Here is a 20,384-nt window from a genome sequence, read left to right as displayed (position 1 = left end):
TGATAGCCCATAATTTCCCCTTTATGTACCCTGTGTCTATTTCTAAATGGGAAGGGAGTGTTTCCTTGCCTTGACTCCAACTGACTCTCCCATATGCCTTTCCGTCTTGTACCTTGCCTTATTTCTTGCTACTAGACTTGGGTGGTGCTCACTGCCTGTATCCCTGCTTTGGTGATGTTCTCATATAAATTGGTTTTGCCATAGTTTTCTGTAAGAGGGATAATGCCAAGTTATCAAAGCTATCTCTCAACAGGGTCACTAATGGGCTGCTTCTGTCAGTTTCACTTAGGCAATGTTACGTTTTTAAGAGGATAATCAGTTCATTTACTCATTGTTTTGCTGTGTGTCAAAATTGGGTGGACACTTTGAACGACTATTAAGTGCTAGAGTGACTTTTATTTTTAAAGAAAAAGAAAGCTGAAAGCAATAATGAATAAGTTGTATTGTCCCCTCCAAATCAAAGGGGTAATGTATGCAAAAAGTAAAAGTAAGATTATATTTTTTAAACTATAGCAATTGGGTGTGAGAGAGGAGACGTGGAATCCTTTCCCTGGTTTCTGAAGGCTGCCTGGTGTGAGGACAGGCCAGTGTGACACTGCTTTCTAATCAACTTCTTACTACCTCCAGGCTTTGTCAGCGCTCTTTCCTCCTGGTTGTCAGAGCCACTTCTAATAATTACTGCTTTCAGCTAAACAATAGTAGGCATTCACTTCCAAGGGGGAAAAATGACTTGGGTCATTCATAGGCTGCAGCTCCTCATAGTCATTCAAATTCAGTGTATTCTGATGGACAGGGCTATTACAGAGTATTAATAGCGGCATCATCCCTTTATGGCAGTGATTACTTCTTTAATATCCCTGCCAAAATGAAAAAGAAAAATCTACACATCAGAAATTCATGCTTTTTTTCCCCCTCCAGCATAAAGATAATGTAGGTGGAAAAGCAGAGTGAATTTTTAAGATATTTAAAAAAATTTAAACATCTTCAAAACAGTTAAAAAAAAACACACCTGGTATATTGAAGTTATACTCCAGTGTGAACAAACCATGTCTTAGAAAATGCATTGGAAAAGGTTTCTATGCATTTTAAAGAGGTATGGTATGATGGTTAAATGTATTTTTCTCCAGATAAGTGCAGTGGTCCTTTAAAAGCATTAATTATGGCCTGTCAACAGGATCACTCTGGTTTTTGTTTTGTGAGATACAGACCAGAGAGATTGGAGCATCTAATGCAAAAAGAAAAAATTTAAATTCTCCCCTTTCTAGTCTGTTTGGTATGACCACTGAAGAAGAAATGCAGACTCTAATCTTGGATCTACCATCACTTTGCTGGTGACTTTGGGGAAAATTTAACCCTGGAGCCTCATTATCTCACTTAGAAAATGATGGGATCTGTTTAACTCTCTAGGGTCCAATATCATTCTAAAGTGTACATGTCAATAAATATGACTTTATTTAAAATATACTTGGTCCTTATGGTTGATGATAAGTCATGATCTGAATAAGAAAAAAAAAATTTCACATTAAAACCAGGACAAAACAAAACAACATCTTTTTCAGTCTTCATCTTTTTCAGTCTTCATCTCCCAACCCAATAACTTCTTTTCCTGCATTGGAAATAAATGTAGGATGAGGAGCATGAAAGAAAGTATCTCTTTAAGAAAGGATCTTGTAGGAAAACAAACAAAACCAAGTCTTAGCATCAAAGGACTTCAAGAAAGCAGACTGTGGGTCACAGAAATGCCTCTGGCAGAGGCAGAACCAGGAGACAGACTGGCTATGAAGTATAGCAACAGGCCTCTTGATAGAGTGGATACATACAAAAAGCAGGGGCTGGGCCAGATGGCTCAAAGAAATGTCATAGCTCCAAATAAATTCCTTGAGATGGTTGTATGAAGAAGTATGGATGACAAAGGAGCATTAAGGAAAATACACATTTTCAGATGCACTGGCCAAAAGGAGAAGCTTAGAGAGAACTTCTTCCTCTTATACTGGATGGATAAAAGCAAATGATAAAAGACGTTGGCAAGGCAGGGGTTTTCAATGACGTTTTTATTATTTCTCATTGTAGTATAAGTTAAATATGGATATAGCATTGGAATAAGTCCCAGTTTTGATGAAAGGCTGTAAAACGAAGCTAAAATAAACAAAGAAGTAGGTCAAGAGTCACTAGGAAAGCATGTCTGTTTCTTTCAGTAAGGCTTTCTGGAGTGTTGCCCACAGATTTAAAAAGTGCTTTTTAGACGTGCATTAGGTGTTGTTTTTTGAGAACTCCTAGAGCAGCAGTTTTCAAAGTGTGGTCCAGGAACACCTTGGGGTCTCAAGACCCTTTCAGGGGTCTAGGAGATCAAAACGATTTTCATAGCAACACCAAGGCATTATTGGCCCTTCTCACTCTCGTTCTCTCATAAGAATACAGTGGAGTTTGGCAGAGGCTACATGACATGCAATATGGCAAAAGATTGAATGCAGAAGCAGATGTGAGAATCCAGATGTCTTCTATTAAGCCAGACATTAAAGACAGTTTTAAAAATGTGAAACAATGCTACTCATCTCACTATATAGATATGTATTTTTGTATGGAATAATATAGATTTTTTTAAAAATGTTAAGATGTTTGTTATTATTAAATAAATTAGTATTTAATTTTTCCATTTTAATATCTAATAGTATACCTATCAATAGATGTAACTTATATAAGCCAAAGCTCTTTGGGGTTACTTTACATTTTTGAAGTGTGGAGTCCTTGTAAGGTTTAAGAATGGCTGTCCTGGAGGATAAGTAAATCTAAATTTTTTTTCTTTTTTTTTTTGTTAAAGGCCCTGGCCACCAAGGGTCAGCACTGCAGAGCCTTCTAGCCAGAGTTTCATTAAACATTTGCCAAGCACCTGCTCAGGGTTAGGGCAGTGGGGATGCAGCTGTGGACACAGGCCTGAGGAGTACAATCCTCCAGCCAAGGCTGAAGGAGGGCCGGGGTCCTCCAGAAAGCAAAACCCACCCAGGGACCCGAGCAGAGCAGGATGCCTCCTCTGAACGGAAGCCAAAGGTCCCACGACTGAGCGCACACATTTTCCTGGCACATACTGTAACCTCCCAGGAGTTAACAGGAACTGGCCCCTAAAGCCCGGTAGGGCCAAGGACTGGAGGATCCAGAGCTACTGAAGCTCTAGGACCCTGAGAGCTCTCCAGGCCCACAACCATATCCGGCCTCCAACTAGTTAAAAGCAGCTGGAAAGTCCTGTGTGCACGGGAATCACCTGGGGAGTTTGTTTACAATGCAAATTACTCAACTCCAGCTTGGGGTGGGGCACAAGTCTGTGATTATGAACACTCCAGACCATTCCAAAGCTGAAAGTCCTGGATCCGTGGTTTGGAAGTCACTGGCTTAGTAGAGATCCCATTGCTCCCTCCACCCATCCCTCTAACAATCCATCTTCCAGACTAGTGGTTTAACTACTCTGCGGACCCCTAAGATGGTAGAGATGTTCTGAGAGCCCCTATAGGGAAGAGGTTTACTAAGGCAGGGGTTTATACACACACATCCTTTCTTCCTGGATTTAGAAGGATTCCATTAAGGTTTGTATATTTTATTAAACTCCACTGAGAAACACCTCATCAAGCCTACTGTTGGGATGAGGTGCAAGGCTGCTGAGGTTGCTCGCCTGCCCCCAGCCACGGGGCCAACTAACACCAGCTCTTTCCTCCGCGTGCAACAGGCTGGTGAGGTCGAGGCTGCCCCGGAAAAGGGTGCAGGTGACCTTATTAAACGATGGGAGGGCAGTTATATGGAGTTAGCAGTTTAAATCAGATGTTAGCACTGATGCTAACTTAAGTGCCCTCTTCATGGTTACTTATGAGGCACTTCAGGAGGAATTCTCACTTGATAACTCAACAAGCAAAGCAGTCCAGATTATTGGGACTCTTCCCATTTTATCGATGGGGAAAGTTAGGATGAGAGAAGTTAAGTGATTTTCCCAAATCATAGAGATGGGTAAGTAGAGCTGGAGCCATTCGGTACTTAGGACTCCCAGCCCCATGTTTCCATGTCCTTTCGCTGACTGTGTTGGTCCTGGGATGACTTATTGACCGACTGGCTTGTGTTCATCCACCAGAGCACAGTGTATTGCCTGGCAACCTCCGCCTCCTTGTGAAGAGCATTTTGTGTCAGACCAGTTTACTATTCTCTCTGACAAAATAAATAACAGGCATTACTAATACCTTGAATAATATCGGTTCATTCGAAATTCACTGATCAGATGAAAATATCACAGGAAAAATAGGAGAAAATATACCTGGGGAAAAATATAGGGGCAAAAAGCGCCACAATGGATATTTTTTACCATTGAATTTTTAGAGAGTGGAAGGGGTGAGGAAAGAGAGAGAGAGAGAGAGAGAGAGAGAGAGAGAGAGAGAAAGAAAGAAATGATGTGAGAGACACACATCATCGATTGGTTGCCAGGAATGGAATCTGCAACCCAGCTATGTGCCCTTGGCTGTCAATGGAACCCACGACCCTTCTGTCTGGGCTAATGTTCTAACCAGCAGGCAACACTGTGTAGGGCTAAAGCCTTATTTTTTAATAAACACAGCATGGGATCCTGCTATCAAGATGAAAAAGAAAGAGCATTTCCTGAATTAGGGTCTATAAAGTTAGCATTTGCTGGTGACAGTGCCCTTGGAGAAGGGACAAAGTGATAATACTGTGATGTGTTGGAATGCTAGTTGCACAAGATCATGACTCTTGCAGTTACCTAGGAATCAACTTTTTTTAAGGATGGTGTCTAGTTTTGTCGGTAGTTGTCAAAGATGAGAAATGAGAGAGTTTGATGAGTGGCCATGGGATTAGCACATAGGATTCTGGAGGGGGAGTGAGGGAGATAGAATGGAGAACAATCTTTGGCCAGTAAGTCAGGTGGGGGTGATTGGTAGTTGTCTGAGGTACAGGCTGTGTTTCTTCGATTTCAGCACCATGTGTTGGCTTGGATCTTTTGGAAATATAAAGTATTTCTGCTCTGTACTTCATTATGTGTAGCAGATGTTGCTTTATGTTCTTGAACCCAATTTGCAGAATGAACGTGGTATCATATTACACACTTCTAAACACAGAGGAGAGAAAACTAGTTAACTGTCCTCTTACCAGGACAATTTTAGGAAGGGCCAGACTTTTAGTCATTGCCCACCTGGAGTTCAAAAGTAGAGTATATTCTGAAAAGAAAAGAAGTGACATGACATGTTTATTGATGAAAATAGTAATTAAAGAATGTTCAGTTACATTTTTAGAGAAAATATAAAATGCATGGCATGCTGACATGACTATGGAGGGTCGTCTTATATCCTCCCTACTCTGCATCCTCTATTATTTTTTTTAAAAAAAGAATGTTTAGTTACATTTTTAGAGAAAATATAAAATGCATGGCATGCTGACATGACTATGGAGGGTCGTCTTATCTCCTCCCTACTCTGCATCCTCTATTATTTTTTTTAAAAAAAGGTTTTCTTGTAACATTTACCAATGATTAAAAAAAAATCAATCTTTCCATGACTCAGTATCTTCTTCAGGTTTTCACAGCAAACCTATTCATTCAGCTTTTGAATCTTATTAAAGTCCAAATATTGAGTGGATTCATCAGCACTAAGCGATTAGATTTTTGCTTTGTGTCTGTTGTGAAAGCAGGGCTTGATATAGAAGGTGTATTTATGTAACAGTGCTGTTGCTCAATGCTCTTGCATTTTTCTGCACATGCTATCTTAATGGAAATTTACTGGAAAGTTCTTGCCAGAATAAACACATTCTTTCAGGAATGAGACTTAATGTAGTTTAAGTTCAACTGCACCTCCTTCCTGTGAGCAGATAAACCAAATTATTTGGCATTAGTCATTATACTTCACACATTCCACAGTACTTGTAGTCTACCATGTGCTAAGGGTTGTAGAAGATAGGAATAAGGTAGACAATCTTTTTTTAAATATATATTTCTTTATTGTTTCAGAGAGGAAGGGAGAAGGAGAGAGAGATAGAAACATCAATGATGAGAGAGAATCATTGATCGGTTGCCTCCTGCACGCACTCCACTAGAGATTGAGCCCGCAACCCAGGCATGTGCCCTTGGCCAGAATCGAACCTAGGACCCTTCAGTCCGCAGGCTGACGCTCTATCCACTGAGCCAAGCCAGCTAGGGCAAGGTAGACAATCTTATGTTACAGTGAAAGATAAAACAAAAGCAAGGATAATGTCCCTGTTGGACATGAAATAAACCCAAAATGAATGTGGCAGACATTCTGTAAATTACCTTTAGCTACCTCGATGGAGCAGAATTAAGGAATATGAGTGACGCATAAAGAAGTTCAGCTGATGATCACAGAAATTTAAAAACAATTATTTGTTTTAAAGAGAATGAGAGAGCTTTCTCATTCACATTTTCATTCAAGAAGCAGTGTGAACTCTCAAATGAGAACAGTGACTTTATCGAGGCCACTTGGGTGAGAGAAGGGGAAGAGGCTGGGATACAGGGATGTAAACAGGACGGTTGGGGCAGTGGGGGGAGGAAGTGGTCCTTGAATTAAGGGATGGGGGAGGCAAACAATGGACAATAGAGACTGGAGGAAAGAGATTCACAGAAAACATGCCCAGACTTCCTCCTGTTGGCCCTCGTCCTAACACTCATCCATCACCACCCTCCATGGCTTCTGAGCTGAGATTATAGTGATTGTTCACTCATTAATGCAACCAGTGCATAATCACGGCAGAGAGAACCATCTCTCAAGGAATAAAACTAGACTATTAGCGTATTACATGTAAGTAGTCAGTTATAGTGCATTTATTTGCATCAATAGGCAATTAAATTCTTTGACTTTTTCTAAGAAACCGTTCAAATTTAATGGGTGTGTAGCTTTGATTAGAGTTTAGTGACCCCTCTCTCCCTTATGTAGTATTAAATCTGACTATTTAAAATAATTATAGGAAAGGCCAGTTTAAATGTAAAAATGTTCACACGCTATTAAAGAATTTCATTTTATCGCATTTCTTTTTATTTTCTGTATGTGCAGTAAGTAAAACCAGTCTAGCAAAGTATTGCTTCCTAACATCATCTTGGGAGATAAAAGAGCAATATGAAATTAGAATAACAAAACACCAGTTTACCAATTATTGTCCCCACTCAAATTGTACTTTTTAAAAATTATTGAATATAAAGGACAGGCACCATAAATGATAATTTTCCTCTTTTAAGTAATTAGGCTTTGTCCCTTTATCTCAATATAAGTAGTATGAAACAAGAATTTAAAATTTCTGTTATATGTGGGTTTTTATTATAAGGTCCTTTAATTAAATTTTAGTAGAAGGTGACATGTGAATTATAAAGAAAAATATAATTAACTTAAAGTCATAAAAATACCTTTACTTATTCAATTTATCCTTTTCTCCATAGATGATATTTGAAATAAATGTTTAAGTGGTAATCCTAGATATTCATTCAGAATTGCCCATAAGTTAATTTTTCCAAAAAATGAAGTTTCACCACTTTAAAAAATACATATCAGTAATGGGTACAAAAAAGTTGCTTTCTAGCCCAGCCAGTGTGGTTCAGTGATTGAGCATTGACCTAGGAACCAGGAGGTCATGGTTCAATTCCTGGTCAGGGCACATGCCCGGGTTTCTGGCTCAATCCCCAATAGGATTGAGTGTGCAGGAGGCAGGGGATCAATGATTCTCTCTCATAATTGATGTTTCTATCTCTCTGTCTCTGAAATCAATAAAACCATATTTTTAAAAAAAGGTTGCTTTCTATAGAAAAATGAACTTAATATGTCATTCTTCTATTTATGTTTTGGTTCCAAAGTAAAATGTAAATTCAAATAGTACCTAATTAATTGATTTCAGATATTTGCTATATAAAGGTGGGCCAAGTTTGATTGACAGATATAAATGATAAACATGAAATATTGTGTACAAATTCAATTCCAATTTAATTAACTAATAGCCTCTAGTAAATATTTAACCTGTTGTTTTCTAAGAACAAAGTTTCAGGTACAAAGAAGTCAAAATAATTTAAGTGAAATGGAAATGAAAAAAATGATTTCTCACATTGCTATTTGTTCTTCACCATACTTTTTTGGGAGGTAAAGAATGAGACAGTTCCTTCTACAAGCATATTATAATTAGTAGCATCTCACGATAAATAGCTTCAAAATATATATCTCCGGTTTTATTAAGGAGAATTTAAGGAGTTTCCAAATTTTCAGCTCAGTGCTATGGTATTTTAGAAACTGTACTACTTCCTCATGCACTAAAATGAACCATGTTTTCTTTTGAATTTATAGTCGCAGATATGGCCAGTACACCATGAACCAAGAAACCACCAAAGCGAAGGAGAAGCCTCCATTTGATCGATCGAATTCCCAGGATTCTGTGGATGAACTATCTATGGAGGACTATTGGAATGAAATAGACAATATCAAGAAATCTAGTGAGAACAGACAAGAGCAAGAGGTGGTGGTTGTCAAAGAGCCTGATGGTAATAACAAACGAAATAAAACTTTTTTGGTTTGTGTATGCATTTATGGGAGAATACATGGGAAGGAAGGGGAGGACAACAATAAACAATTAAAGAGAGGGCAACCCAAGAAACATAATGCAGGTTGCCTTTCCACTTGAGAATTACCATCTGTGACAGATTTGTGGATGCAGCTGCCAAATGCAAGTGGCATCAGTAAATTCCTTTCGGCTTATAAGGCCACAATCTTGTTGGCTGAGCTCACTGTGTCATAGAATTTTAACGTTAGACTTGATCTCTGCAATCATCTAACCTCCCTTTGAATTCCTTCTGTGGTATCCTAGCCAAATGGTCACATGGCTTGTAGTGAGGGTAGATGCTCACGGAAAACTCACTGCTTTGCAGTGGTATTGCTTTCCTCCCGTCAGTCAGCTTGAGTTGTTTTGATGTTCTCTATTTCATTGATTACAATCTGCTATACTCCCTTTGCCTCACATGCTGTAGTTTTGCTTTTTTTGGGAGAGTAGAACAAGTCTATTCTATTTTTACATGATAGCCTTTCCAATGTTGGAAGATAGCTATCTTGTTGCTCACCACGTCCTTTCTAGAAGGAAAAGAGATTCACATGAATTATTCCTTGTGGGTCTATCTTAGTCCTGATCATCTTACCTTTCAAAGTATAGTGCCTCAGATTGGATGCAATGCCATAGGTTTAGCCAGCTAAACTAAGAGCATAGATTTGGACAGGGGGCTATGGAATTAGCGTTGTTTGTTTGTTTGTTTGTTTTTTAGCCTCTGTATTTGTTTCTTTTTCATATTTGATCCATAATTTCTCTCAAGTCTCTTTCCAGCCATATTTCCCACAGTCTTCATTACTACACTTGATATTCTGAAAGAAACATGTAAAACTTTACTCCCCCCACTTAAGTTTCACACTATTTTTAGAAATATGTTTTTATTCACTTTATAGCGAGAAAAAGAGAGAGGGAGAGAAAGAAAAATCCATGTGAGAAACATCAATTGGTTGCCTCTGTATGCACCCCCATAGGGGACCGAACTGGCAACCTGGGCATGTGCCCTGACTGGGAATCGAACCTGCAACCTTTTGGTGCAAGGGACACCGAGACATCATACTACGTCTTTTAATCTTTTAAATTCAAGCAGTCATTACATTTTAATGTCCAATTTTGACATCTATTATATAGAAGTTTTTTTTCTAGGCCTTGGGCCATCCATAAGTTTGTAAGTACCTATGCCTTTGGTATATAAGTTGATATAAATGCCAAAAAAGTAAGAGCCACAGTCAGTGCCTCATGACCTACTAATAGTGATCTTCTTTTCAATGGAAGACTTTTTAACTAAATGACTAAGTATTGATTTGTTTAAGCAGAGAAATCTACCTTAACAGGTCTTTCTCCTTTGTTATAATATTGCTTGAAAAATTTACCAATAATATTTTTAACAGAAAAATTGGAGACTTTTCTTTACATTTCTTAGATTTGTAAAAGAAAATTATAATCCATTCATTCTTTTGTTTGGGTTTTCTTTCATTTTTTTTTCTCACTTTACCAGTAAAGTCAGACTTATTTGTGATAACAGTATCTCAACCTTTCCGACCTGCTGAATAAGGAGAAAACATTCTACAGGAAACAGCATTCAGGCCTGATACGTTCCCATGGGTCATTAGCTATTTAACAATTTTTCTTTTTACAGTGAGAGAATTCTTTTTAAAATTTTATCTTTATTATTAAAAGTATTACAAATGTCCCCTTTCTTCCTCCCATTGACCTCCTCTACCTGGCCTCCAGCCCCCGCCCCCCCATACCCCCCACAGGCCTTCACTGCAGTATTGTTTGTGTCTATGGGTTATGCATATATGCATATACATTTTTGATGAATCTCTTCCCGTCCACTCCCTCCCTGCCTCCCTCTGAAATTCACCAGTCTGCTCCATACTTCCATGTCTCTGGATCTATTTTGTTCATCAGTTTATTTTGTTCCTTAGATTCCACATCTTTTTCCAAGATGAAAATAAATTCATAGATTGTTGTTCATTATGTGATTAACAAGAAAAACTAGGAATGCTTTTACATGCCCGTGCCTTTTCTTTGACTTTAAATTGAGTTTTACCTCTACTTTTTAGTGGAACAAATGATTCAATATCGTAATATTGTTTATCATGGCAGTATCAGCTTTTCCCCTGGCAATTTGGTTTTATACACCTTCCTGAGTTCTACCTTAACAGCATTAATAATAACGGCTGACTTTATGTCAGTAGTAAAGAGTTTTTGTTGCTGGGCATGCAAAATGTCTGGCATTACATTATGTTTCTTGAAGCCAAGGTTATTAATACTTGATTTCTACCCTCAAGGAGTTTACATAGTGTAGAAGGATAGACAGGCGAAACTAGTCAGTGCTACATCATGTGATACAAGCTATAATGGAGCCCTGCAAAGCTCGTCCCATATAACATTCTCACGTTTGCTTAGGAGGCAGCCAGGACAGCTGTGCTGTAGGTTACAGATGAGAAAACGAAGTCAGCGTGAGGCTAAGTGACTGGTCCAAAGTGATGTGGCTACTGAGGTGCAGACATGGGTATGGATGCAGTTTTTTTGTGTCCCAAGTAGTCAGTCTTTCACTTTCCTCTATACACTTCGTGTTTGGTGTGAATCTATTCTGTTTTTCTGTCATTTTTATTAGCTCTCAGACAATATTTGCGTTACTGTTTACATCCTGCGTTTAGTGGTTTAAGTTGATCTAGTTATGTAATTTGTTGCCTATAAGGTATTTTTGTTTGTTTGTTTGTTTCTTCTTAAAAGAGTGTGCTTTTATTTTTAATTTGTAGAAAACACGAGTCTGATGTGCTGACTAGGGGAATTAAAATTTTAATTTGAAATGGATTGGTCCCTGATGTCCAGATGCTCTTTACTTCTTCGTCACACTCCCTGTCAGCAACAGTGAACAGAGAAAACAAACCTTCCCATCAATTAGCCTTGACCTCGGGGTGGTGCTGAATTTAAGCCAAGAAGCAGGGCTTTAATGGATATCCCCAGTATTGACTTCCTTCTATACCTTGATGGAAATAAGTTATATTTTCATTGCTTGCTCCTCTCTGGAAAGGGAACAGTATTATCTTCCCATAGTTAATCTGCAGAGAAGTTATGGAGGTTAATTACATGTGAAGCCATTTAAATTTTTTAATTGAGTATGTATGAAATGGATCTAAAACTTGATATCTTTGTAGCTGGAGTCTATGGCAGTTGTCCAAGTTTCAGATAATGATTGTTAGCACTGTGGTTTGGTTGCAATAGAATAGTTTCAGTAAGAGTTTTTTTTTTGTGTTTTTTTTTAAGCTTAAAAAAATGTACAAGTTCTCATATTTTGGGATCACAAATATCATTTTTCTCGACTGTCTCAGAGGGCGAGCTGGAAGAAGAGTGGCTGAAGGAGGCTGGTTTGTCTAATCTCTTTGGAGAGTCTGCTGGAGATTCCCAAGAAAGCATGGTGTTTCTATCAACATTAACCCGGACCCAGGCAGCAGCTGTTCAGAAACGGGTAGAGACGGTCTCCCAGACCTTAAGGAAAAAGAACAAACAGTACCACATTCCTGACGTCAGAGACATATTTGCTCAACAGGCAGAGTCCAAGGAAAAAGTAGGTGGTGTTGGTTTTTTGTTGTTGTTTTGTTTTTATGTTAAAGCAAAGGAATAACTGCTTAGAATCAACTAGACTGATCCAGTTTAATTTAAATCATGGAAAACAGAATGAGCACATTACATGCCAGGCACGGGAGCTCTGTGTTGGCAGGGATCAAGAGGGACTTGATCCCTGTCCTTCTTCTAGGAGTGAATGCTGATGGGGCAGAAAATTAAACAAGTTACAATTCGGTCTGATCATCTTTGTGCGAGGTGTCCTTGGAGCATTAGGAGTGGCCCTACACCCCCGCCCACACCAGGCAACCTGACTACTAATTGTTACTTACAGAAAAGTAGGAGGTAGGCAGTGAATTCTCCCTTATCTGTTAACTCTTATAGGAATGTTTGCTCTTTCCTAGACTCATTTGCTGATGATTGTTAGTGAGGCGTGAGGGAGCTAACTGTAGTGGAATTAGAAAGCGGGGACCCCGAAACATGAAATAACTTCCCTTTTGTAGCTAGCCCTTAGCACGGTGCCCAGCACATGGAAGATTTGATTAAAAATTTGTCAAGGTGATGAATTTATTGGTGGAAGCTGTTGGCGTCTGGTAGAAGCTGTGGGACTCGTGAATGAAAAGATGTCAGGGAAGACATGGTAAAGTAGGAGACCTATATTGCTTAGAGCAGTGCTACGCAAAACAGCCAGTTGGTGGACTATGTAGAAAATAATATCTGTTCTTTCATCAGGAAAGTCTTAGTACCCGCTTCTCCCTCCTTCCCCGCCGCCCCCCCAAAAAAGTCACTGAACTAAATGATGCCTATTCTCAATGACACTGAATCGCTCCGGCCTAGAAAACCCAGTGGTGCGATTGGAATGAGCGCAAACAAAAGGCATCGTGAACAATGATTGCAATGATAATAGCAATAATAATTGCTGCCACTACCGAACACTCACTGTGCTGACTACTTTCCTTGCCTTAAACTAATTTATCCTTACAGCTGTCTTTTGGATAAATTTACCGTTTTCCTTCTACGGCTGAGGCTCATAAACTTTAAGTAACTTGCTCAATGTCCCGTAGATAGTAAACCCAAATTTGTTTGACTCTAGTATGTGTTTTTAACCACTATGCCTCCTGCTATATTTGGGTTACCATACATGCTTCTGATAGTAAGTAATCAGAACCTGAGACTATTTACACTATAAATAAAAATTAACAAAAATTTCTGATTCTTGATAGGGGATGAAAAGGCTTATATTTAAGGTAGTTTTCTGTCATGTAGAGGTTTTTTGCTTTTGGTAGACATTTCATTCTTCTAAGAAATCTTTGACAGCTGCAAATTTCTTCTCCATTTACATGGTCAATTGTGAATCAAATCCAGTCCTTTTAAAAAAAAAATTAAAAAAATACTTTTATTGATATCAGAGAGGTAGGGAGAAGGAGAGATAGAAACATATTGACCAGCTGCCTCCTCCTGCATGCCCCACACTGGGGATGGAGCCCACAACCAGGCATGTGTCCTGCCTGGGAATCAAACCCTGATCTCCTGGCTCATAGGTCGACGCTCAACCACTGAGCCACGCCAGCCAGGCAAATCCAGTCCATTTTACAGTTTTGGGGTCACTGGATTGTTCCAGGCAGGAGTCTTGGGGCCGAGGTAGTCAAGCACTTGCTTATCCCCCACTGGTTATTTGGGGCATCCACTGGAATTGAACAACGTAACTAGGTTTCCAGCTCTTAGAAAAATAAATGGTAAGGAACTATAGTATCACCAACAAAAGTAAGAGGAAGTCAAAGCGGGGAGGGGACAGAGAGCTGAGCCTGAGCAAAATACATACTGTGGTATTCATGCCAGTTTCCAAGAGGCTGTTGCTACCCAGTGCTAGAAGCAGGATTTTTTTAAAAATATATTTTTATTGTTTTCAGAGAGGAAGGAAGAGGGAGAGAGATAGAAACATCCATGATGAGAGAGAATCATGGATCGGCTGCCTCCTGCAAGTCCCCCACTGGGGATCAAGCCCACAACCTGAGCATGTGCCCTTGACCGGAATTGAACCTGGGACCTTTTAGTTTGCAGGCCGACGCTCTATCCACTGAGCCAAATTGGCTAGGGCAGAAGCAGGATTTTTCAGCAAATCCCTGGTAATGCCTAAATGACATGGTTTGAGTTCAAGGTAATTGGTAGATTGTATCATCTGAGGGAGTCATGTAATTTAAGATAACATTAACTTGCTTACACGGCATGTCTTTAATTGAAACTGCCGCCCATTAGAACCATATCCTCCTCCCCTCAAGCAAACGTGAGCCAGCCATCTTCACCTCGGTCCCTCTGTTCTCAAATAAGTCCATGTTCAGCTCTTCCATTTTAAATGCTTCCTCATGAAGCCCTTGCTGACACCAGGAAACATAATACAGAAATGAGTACCATCTGCACTGTCATCTTCAATTGCTGAGGAAAACAATTCCGACCACATGCTCTAAAATGTGTGTTCGTATGTACGATTAAGATCACTCACTGTGTTCACTGTGCTGTGGAGGGCTTGTGGGCGGAGGGAGGCGGGTGGTATTGCCCAGTCCCGAGGGGAACTGGAGTGGGCTATGACCCCGTCCCACGTCTGGGATTTGGTAGTTGTCATACACTCTCCTGGGTGCCCCGGCCTCTAAGTCCTGCAGGAACGGTCTCAATGCACCTGAACCAGTGCGTTTCTAGACTCTTTAGCCTGTAGGAAGGGAGGCTCCTTGGCTCACAGCTTGAGGAGAAATGTATGGTGAGGATGACCCCAAAGGCCACCTTCTTTTGTGTAGAGATGAAAATCTGATCGAATGATTATTTTAGAAATAATTCATTCAATTAGACATCTGTGTGTGATTGATGGACCCCTCTTCCTGATTCTGAGCTCCTTCTGGAGCCGCCGTGGCCACACTCACTGGTGAGGAGGGTCAGCAGGTTTGACTGTGTCGTAAGCCCTTGGAGGGCTGCATTCCTCAGATATCACTGCCCCAACCCCTTACAAAAAGGGGTTCCTGTGAATATCTGTGCTCTTAATACCCGTTTGGTAATTTAGTTTTAATTTACCTCACATTTATCGCTAGCTCTTTATAAATTAGAAGATTTCTATTTTATTACCCACCTGTCACCTTGTAATTTTGTTTCATAATAATAGCCTTATTGAGATATAGTGCACATCCCATCCCATCCATCCATTTACTAGTGAAGTCTACAATTCAGTGCTTTTTAGTATATTCACATATTTGCAGCCATCACCACCATCAATTTTAGTACATTTCCATCATTCCCCAAAGAAAGCCTAGTACCTTTAGCAGTCTTTCCTTATATTTCCCCCTTTGCCCCTAGGCAACCACTTATCTGTTTTCTGTCTCTCTGGTTTACTTTTTCTGGATATTTCATAGAAATGGAATCATATAATATATGGCCTTTATGGCTGGTAACTTTCACAATGTTTTCAAGGTTCATCTATGCTGTAGCGTGCATCGGTACTCCATCGAATAATATCCCATCGTGTGGATAGACCATTTCATTTGTGTACTCATCAACTGATGGATATCACTGGCTTTTTGATTTGTTTGTCTTTTTCCCTCAACTAAACAATGGCCTCCTTGATAGCAAGGACATTCTTGACATTCCTCATGTTCCCTATGTTGCTTAGTATTGTGTCTTACAAGTTGTGGGTAATCGAATATTTATTGATTATAACCATAGTACATTTTTCCCTGTGATTGCTATAATTCTGAATACATTTCTTATTTCTAAAGGTTAGTAATGGAATTATTTACAATACCAGTTTTCTGGTTGTGAGTTGGAGATGACTAAATGGCCCATTTTCTATCTTTAGGCTCCAGATGGCACTGAATCACAGTCAGCCAGAACAAATGAAAACAAATACCAAGGAAAAGATGGTATGTTGGACCTGTTCGCTTGTATTTTCCCATTTATTAGTATAACAAACAGAGACAGCCTTTTAAAACATTCACTTTCAGTTCTAGTAAGAATATTTTAGTAAAGTAGTGATATAAAGTACCCAAGTAGTTAGTTACAGAAGGCTATCACATAGTGAGCCTTTGATGATGATGATTGTGATGCTGATTGGTTAATGTTGGTGTGTTTTTCTCTTCTAACATCTCCATACTTAGTCACTTTCCCTGAAAGCTTACCATGTGCCAGGTACTGTATGGAGATGTTTACCTAATTTAATACACTCAAGAACTCTATGCAGTAGGTATTGTTTTTAACCCATTTTACAGATGAGAGAACTGGTAAAGTCACTTTCCCAAAGCTATACAGCTAACAGGTGGAGCAGTGAATTTGAAGCCTTGTTTTCAAATCATAAGTTCTTAATTCATGAATGGATTACTTTCCAGAAAGTTTAGAGAATATTTAAAAAATATTTAAGATATTTTGGATAATTGATTATAATTCTCCTTTATACTTTTCCTCTTTTATATCTGTTATTTGAAAAGTGGATTAGAAATTCAAGGAATGGATGAAAATGAATATTAAGACTTTAATAGTACTTATCAAGAAAGAATTTATAGCAATTTCATTTATTTGCAAAAAAAGGAAAAATGTTCTAAATTAAAGTAACGGACTTAAACTTAAACATTTGATTTTTAATGTGTTGTTATTTAAAAACTTAACAAAGGTGGTCTGTGGCTGCGGATTCTAACTCAGGGCTTGATCTTTTCTTTCGTTTATGTTCTTAAGACCTGGGATCTGAAATGTTCATGCCATTAGTAGTGTTGTGTTTGGATTGGAAATAGTTGGGCAGCAGTATCAGGTAGACTGTGGAAGACTGGGAAGGGTTCCCAAATGTCCTGTAAAAATCAGGAGTTAGTCCAAGATTATATGAGGCATTTTGAAATCTTGGAGCATCCAGTGTCTGTATTTTTTCATTCTCCCATACTTTTCTGAGAACTCTTCTAGGCCGCTGTCTCTCTCTCTCGCTCTCTCTCTCTCTCTCTCTCTCTCTCTCACACACACACACACACACACACACACACATATCTGTATATATGTAAATGTGTGTTTGCACACAAACATGTCTTTATATTTATATCTATAAAAACACTTGCTTTTACTGTTGTGTGGAGGTCTCTCACACACAATGTGTTTCGTTTTTTGTGTGTGTGTTTTTTTTTTGTTTTTTTTTTTATCAGATTGAATTACTAGATGTTTCCCCAAGTCTACATACCAGCAAACATTGAAATGGCAAACAAACTGGAATCCCCAGTGCTGGCTGGCTAGAGAGCTTGGTCATGAAGAGAGACAGATGAACCTTTGTGCCAATGTCAATATGCTTTAGGCTTTGGGCAACAGTGACTGGCGATCGCTAAATGAACACTGAGGAAAATATTGTCTTTTCTTGATGTTTTCCTCCCTTGCCAGAGATGGTGATGTAGGCTATGTACACAGAAGTCCTGGAGGCCAAGTTCATTATAGGAGCACTTTCCAGCCTGGCTTGCAGCAGGCGGGTGAAGTGTGGCAAACTTGCTGCCTGATTTACATCTGCTTTTGCTGGAATGTGATGAAGTGGGCAGAGAGCCTCCAATCAGGATAATAAGAGACCGGGTGCAATGCCATCCAAGTCACTGAGTATTTACTACTGCACCTGTTCTGGGCAGTGCCATGCTCCTTCGCTAGCCAGTGCATTAGCCAGTGTTATGCAAACATTGAAAGGTTCTAGATGAAATGCATAGAAAACATTGTCTAGAGTTCGAACGTGGAGCTCTTTCTGCTTGAAATCTGAAGGCGTGTATGACACAGTCTATTGTAAATGTTTTCGCTACACTTGGGCTTTTATAAAAACATGTTCAATCAAAGATACTTATTCTAAATGAGAAAGTTATAAAGTGGTAATGTTGCAAGGGTTGTCACATTTCAAATTAATCTACTGCTAAGTATCAATCTTAACATCACATCAAATTATACAACTCTATGTATATGAAAGACCCAGTGTTTAATACATGCATTTAGATATATTCATAATGCCCTAATAATTTTTAAACTTTCATATTAATATGTAGATTTTCTTATTTTCATTTTTTTATTTCCATAGAGGAAGGTAAATTCTTTTTAAAAATAAAGGCACTTGGGATATTTTGGAAAATTAAAAAACTTCAAGGAGTTTTGTAAAATGTTTGTAACCCAGTGCAATTGACCACTTCAAAGCCAAAGGGGAATAGGTTAAAGAAATTATAGTATTTACACTGAGGACTTGAAGAGCCAGAGGTTTATCTCAGCATTCTCTTAACTTTTAAATTTTTATTGATTTCAGAGAGGAAGCGAGAGGGAGAGAGAGATAGAAACATCAATGATGAAAGAAAATCATTGATCAGCTGCCTCCTACACGCCCCACCACTGGGGATCGAGCCCGCAACCCGGCCATGTGCCCTGACTAGGAATTGAACCATAACCTCCTGGTTCATAGGTCAATGCTCAACCACTGAGCCATGCTGGCCGGGCTTAACTTTTCTTTTTGAGAATAGATAATTGATTCATAGATACTTTTGTCAACCAATTAATTATTCATTTCTTGTAGCGGCATCCTTACATTACCCCTGCAACTGTTTTTCCTACTATCTTCCCTATATTGATTTACCATTTTAACCTTTATGCTTTTATGTATGGATTTTTTTGCCATGTTTTAGAGGAAATTTATGTTTTAACTGTATTATAACTTAATTATAAAATTTCTACTCAGTTTTGAATTCAGTACAGGTGATTTCATGGTTGGGAGGCGGTATTTGTTGTAACTCTGACCTGGGGGTATTGAAGAGAAAAGGGAATAGTTTTAAAATTCTTGCCCATAAATGTCACATTCTGGAAAAGCAGCTTCTAATTTAAGAAAATGGCTAATCTTTTTCCTCTTAAAATGGTTTCCTAAGAAACCAACCTATATAGTCACAGCAAAACATAAAGCAGTCTAAACCAGAGGGGAAATAAAATTGGGCTTTGACATTTAACTCACTTTAGAAATTAATTAAATGAAGATCCGGTTATTCAAATTAAAAAAAAAAATTGTCACAGGCTATTGAAAAGCATAAAATGTGGCATAGATGACAGCAGATAAATACTATCATGGAGCTTCACGTTTATTCTTATTTTTGGAATTGATATAGGTAAATGTTTAGTTACTTTCTTAGCTGTGAGAGGCCACCTGGACCAGGTATATAATTTGTGGGGCCCAGTGCAAACTGAAAATGAAGGGCTTCTTGTTCAAATTTCAAGAGCAAGAGCATCAATCCCAGCGCAGGGGCCTTCTGTGTGAGGGCTCAGGTCACATGACCATGAAGCCAGCCAGCTTGTTGAGTGGGAGTGAATCAGACTAGATGTACATTTATTCTTCATTTTCTTTTGAGTAAAACAATTTTTTTTTAAAAAATTTAAAGACTATAAATATATTTTTCTGAAGGTAGAATACTTTTAATAAAATGTACATATGACATATTTATTATGTTTTAACATTAACTTTAACTTTTATCACCTTGTTATATTAGTATGTAATATGTAAATGTACTGTGTAAGTTTGTTTTGTAATTCAGTTCTGCTCCCCATGAATTAAAGGTCTGCAATGAGAAAATAAAAGCAATCCTGTCATTGGTTCTAGGGTTTTTAAAATGTGAGTTGCATTAAAACCAAAAACTTATAAAATAGTAAAATTTAGAAATGTTTTCTCCAAAGTTTAAAGCTGGTGTTTTCAACAAAGAGGCTTTAAAATATATTTTTTTCCCTGTAGAATTAACAGCAAACAAACAAAAATGTTAAGCTTATTATACTTTGCAATGTTGATGTAAATGTCTGAAGTTATTTGACTAGGTTTATAGTTGTAGGACCTTTTAGTCTTTCATAGAATCAGATGCAAAAACCTATTGATTCCTGTACCAGGAGCCTCTAGGCCTGACTCCCACAGAGATAAGCTTTTGGCAGTATTTATTGTTTTGAAATTTTTACTATGATAGATAGATAACATTCCAGAATGAAAAAATGCAGGGCGTGGAAGTGGTCTTATTCCAGGAATCTGTTCTACTGTGAGGAAATTAAATAGCATCTTGCTAGTTCTAAGACAGATTACAACTAACCTAAATAAAACAATGATGAAGTCCGTTCAATTTTTGTGAGGTTTTTCATTCAGAATTTGAGATTGTCCAGCAATGTTTTGGAAGTGAACTCAGGCTACAAACTGGCACTTCAAAGAAAGATTTCTCAACTGAACTGTGAATTTCTGGCCACCCCATTTCTAC

At 38.5% G+C, this 20,384-nt stretch overlaps 1 protein-coding gene across 3 annotated transcripts in view; it reads left to right on the top strand.

Moving 5' to 3' along the window:
- The window catches only part of ARHGAP18 (Rho GTPase activating protein 18), a 171,603-nt gene that overhangs the window by 100,937 nt on the left and 50,282 nt on the right, over positions 1 to 20,384 (top strand). For all 3 annotated transcript variants that reach the window (XM_014533792.1, XM_005858977.2, XM_014533793.1), the window contains exons 2-4: positions 8,319 to 8,512; positions 11,910 to 12,145; positions 15,980 to 16,043. In XM_014533792.1, coding sequence (XP_014389278.1) covers positions 8,319 to 8,512; positions 11,910 to 12,145; positions 15,980 to 16,043 — 494 coding nt within the window. The remainder of the gene's footprint in view (positions 1 to 8,318; positions 8,513 to 11,909; positions 12,146 to 15,979; positions 16,044 to 20,384) is intronic.

This window comes from Myotis brandtii, unplaced genomic scaffold (genome assembly GCF_000412655.1).
Source record: "Myotis brandtii unplaced genomic scaffold, ASM41265v1 scaffold123, whole genome shotgun sequence".
NCBI classification, from domain to species: domain Eukaryota; kingdom Metazoa; phylum Chordata; class Mammalia; order Chiroptera; family Vespertilionidae; genus Myotis; species Myotis brandtii.
Note: the sequence above shows the minus strand (reverse complement) of the source record. Positions and strands in the feature narration are given on the sequence as shown.